Raw genomic sequence first — 3379 nt, forward strand, 5'->3', positions numbered from 1 at the left:
CAGGGCTGTAAACCAAGAGGAAGACATTCATGGCAGATCTGTATATTGGTTTTGATTGAATAGGGAGGGTCTAGTGTTTGGTGCAGGGCTGTAAACCAAGAGGAAGACATTCATGGCAGATCTGTATATTGGTTTTGATTGAATAGGGTCTTGTGTTTGGTGCAGGGCTGTAAACCAAGAGGAAGACATTCATAGCAGAGCTACAGCCCTCTGGGCATCCTTATCACTGAAAAAACAGGATGATGTTGAAATCCTATACTCTCTGATGAAACTAATGTGAAAGTTCACATGTGCAGAATGAATGAAGCATTAACACACCATAACGATTAATCATGAATTTCCTCAAAGACTGAACTTTGTGTGTTACTTCAAACAGAACCAAAGTTAAAGAGAATACACATACTCCTATTCCTTGAGATAAAATTCTACATAAAGATCAACAAGGAGATCCATTTCATAGATCATATTTATTTAATACAGTAGTTAGTTACACAGATGTCAAAAGCATATATGCAATACAATAAAAAATTCATGAAGTCCCCTTTCCTCCCCGGCACCAGAGGGCACTGTAAAGCCCCCACCCACTTCCCTGACAACATTTGTCAGCTGCCATCTGCCTGTCTGCCCCTGTCTCCTCCTCAAACTCTGTAATTAAGCTGCAACACCTTTCCTCCTCTTACACCCCCCCCCCCCTCCTCTGCCCAGTCTCCTACCTTCACAAACAACAACCTGAAGAAGATATGGTCTCTTTGCAAACACATTTTCCCCTCTTTTACATTTCATTCATTTAACAAGTGCTTGTAATAAAACAAAATATCAACACATCTGAAACAGCAAAAGTATGAAAATACTGTACATTTGTGATTTACCCAGTGTAAACAGGTTTGCATGTGACATACATAACAACAACAGAAAAAACCCTCTGGTCCCTTATACAGTAAAGAATAACAGGGAGAAGAGGAAAAATAGAGTCCGTCTGAAAAGTATATTTACCTTTCTGAGACGTTGTGGGGGAAAAAAAGCAGCTATATGGAGCTCAGTCAACTCTCCCCAGCTTCAGAGTCCAGTCCAGGGGTTAGAGGGAACCTTTGTAGGACTCCCTGGGCTTCTCCCCTACCCACTGAAGCACCCGTTGGGTTGAAATGGGTGAGAAATGTACATATACACAAGAATGAAAACATACTGTATATGAAAACCCATGTTTCGGAAAACAAAGTCATTGTTCATTGTCTGTTACGCCTTAAAAGCATTTGAATAACAGACACCAAAAAACTGTGTGTTTACCAGTCAGTGTTCCTGTGGTGGCAGCAGGGAACCAGCCAGCAGTCCCACTCCACCTATCCCTCCCCTCTCTTTACACTTTGGTGGCCAGAGACTGTATCTCTGACTTCTGTGTCTGGGCGCTGAGCGTGGAGGACATGGAGCTCATCTGTCCATGCATGGCCTTCTTCAGGTTGAGCAGGCACAGGCACTGGGAGCGGAAGCGTAGGTCGAAGAAGGCGTACAGGAAGGGGTTGAGGCAGCTGTTAACATAAGCCAGGCAGGTAGCATAAGGATGGGCCACCAGGAGGAAGCGCTCAAACCCACAGGAGCTGGGAGACAGGTTCAGGTAGGAGAGGGCGTCCATGCTCTTCAGCAAGTGGAATGGGGTCCAGCAGATGGCAAATACAACCACCAGGGTGGTGATGATCTTCAGCAGACGACGCTTCTTCTGGTCCTCCTTGCGCAGGTTGTTAAAGTGACGCGTGACGGTGCAGCCGATGAAGCAGTAGAAGATGGTCATGGCCAGGAACGGCAGGAGGAAGCCCAGGGCAGAGGACGACAGGCTGAGTCCTGCGATCCACAGGGACTCATGCCTCTCGTTTAGGGTGACCAGGCTGAAGTCCATGGCACAGGTGGTGCGGTTGCTGTTGATGTCGTCCACGGTGGTGCGGAACAGCAAAGTGGGCACAGCCAGCAGGCCTGAGAGGAGCCAGATGGCCCCCAGGGAGGCCAGCATTGTGCCCCGCGACCGCAGCCGGCTGCTGGACAGAGAGTGGACGATAGCCAGGTAACGGTCAAAGCTCAGGCAGGTGAGGCAGAAGACACTGGCGTACATGTTGACCAGCACCACGTAGCTGCTGATCTTACACAGGGCCACACCAAAGGGCCAGTGGTAGCCCAGTGCTGTGTACACGGCCCAGAGGGGCAGAGTGATCACAAAGGTGAGGTCAGCCAGGGCCAGGTTGCCTATGTAGACATCTGCTGCTCGGCGCTTGGACTTGGACCTCCAGACGGTGAAGATGACCACTCCATTCCCAGACAGGCCCAGGATGAAGATGAGCATGTAGAGGACAGGGATAAGGGAGTAGGATGGCTCCCACTCAGAGTAGTCACACATAGTTTCGTTGTCACCATAATCATAATCATAGGTATCTCTATACTCCACAGTGGGATCCATGTTCCAAGTCATGAGTATGAAATGGAAAATAATTTCAAACTTTTAAAATCCTTTCTGTACAGTCCAGAGCTGGTTGAGTAAAATTCAAACAAACCAAATGTCAACACTGAAAACTAGAAAAAAAGTCACGTTTAAGGAATGGTCCCCATCAGTCACTGGAGGAGAGCACAGGCAGTATGAGTGAGTGGTGCAACGCTGCCTGGCTTTTTAAACTCGGTGCTCCACACCCCTAGTTCCCTCCCTCCCAGGACGAATCCCCCTCCCCCATGAAACACTTAGCCCTGCACCCCCTCCTCTCACCTCTCTCTAGAGCAGCACACACCAGCCTTTATCCAGTTGCGATGAATCATGAAGCACGTCTGGCTTTATTCATAGCATTTGAAAATGGAATGGGAAAATATAAACTTCAATTGTCTCCCTAAAAAGTGATCTATTTTGAAATATTCTTGAAAACATTATTGTAAAGAATTTTCATCACTTTCAGTTACGATCATTGATGCTGAATAACCTTTCATTTTCAAAATAGTGCAGAAAACCCCCACATGTAAAATAATGCAACTAGACAAGCTTGTGAGACACTAGACAATTAGCTCATAGAGAAAAGTGTTACATTCAATGTAAAAAAAATGTAAATAAAAAAATAAAAAAACATGTGTTTGGTGCACCAAGCTGCCTCTGCTTTAAATTCAACAATAAATCAAACACACCTTTTCAATGCTTTTCAATTGATTTTGAGAACTATTGCTCAATCTTAAGGGTTCATGGCATGTCTGGACAAGCAAGTTTTGTAATTCACAGATTAACTACTAAATTACAATGTCAATGCCTCAATGCTAAAAGTAAATGCCTGGAGATTTCCTAACCTGATGGTCTTGTCACTTACATTTGGTTCTCAACGTGTTCTATTTAAAATGTAATAAAGTGTAACAATTTAGAAAT

The 3379-nt window shown here is 45.3% G+C and overlaps 1 protein-coding gene across 1 annotated transcript; it reads right to left on the minus strand.

Annotated features, from left to right (window-relative positions):
- Positions 1-452: 452 nt before the first annotated feature.
- On the minus strand, positions 453-2638 carry LOC110525566 (apelin receptor A). Its single transcript, XM_021605782.2, has one exon. It carries the CDS (start codon positions 2450-2452, stop codon positions 1355-1357), a length of 1098 nt encoding a protein of 365 aa, XP_021461457.1. The 5' UTR covers positions 2453-2638; the 3' UTR covers positions 453-1354.
- Positions 2639-3379: the final 741 nt, after the last annotated feature.

The sequence above is a fragment of the Oncorhynchus mykiss genome, chromosome 6 (genome assembly GCF_013265735.2).
Source record: "Oncorhynchus mykiss isolate Arlee chromosome 6, USDA_OmykA_1.1, whole genome shotgun sequence".
NCBI classification, from domain to species: domain Eukaryota; kingdom Metazoa; phylum Chordata; class Actinopteri; order Salmoniformes; family Salmonidae; genus Oncorhynchus; species Oncorhynchus mykiss.

Bases quoted from the DNA above. Each gene is read 5' to 3' on its own strand.
- LOC110525566 (XM_021605782.2), bottom strand. From the start codon at position 2,452: ATGACTTGGAACATGGATCCCACTGTGGAGTATAGAGATACCTATGAT.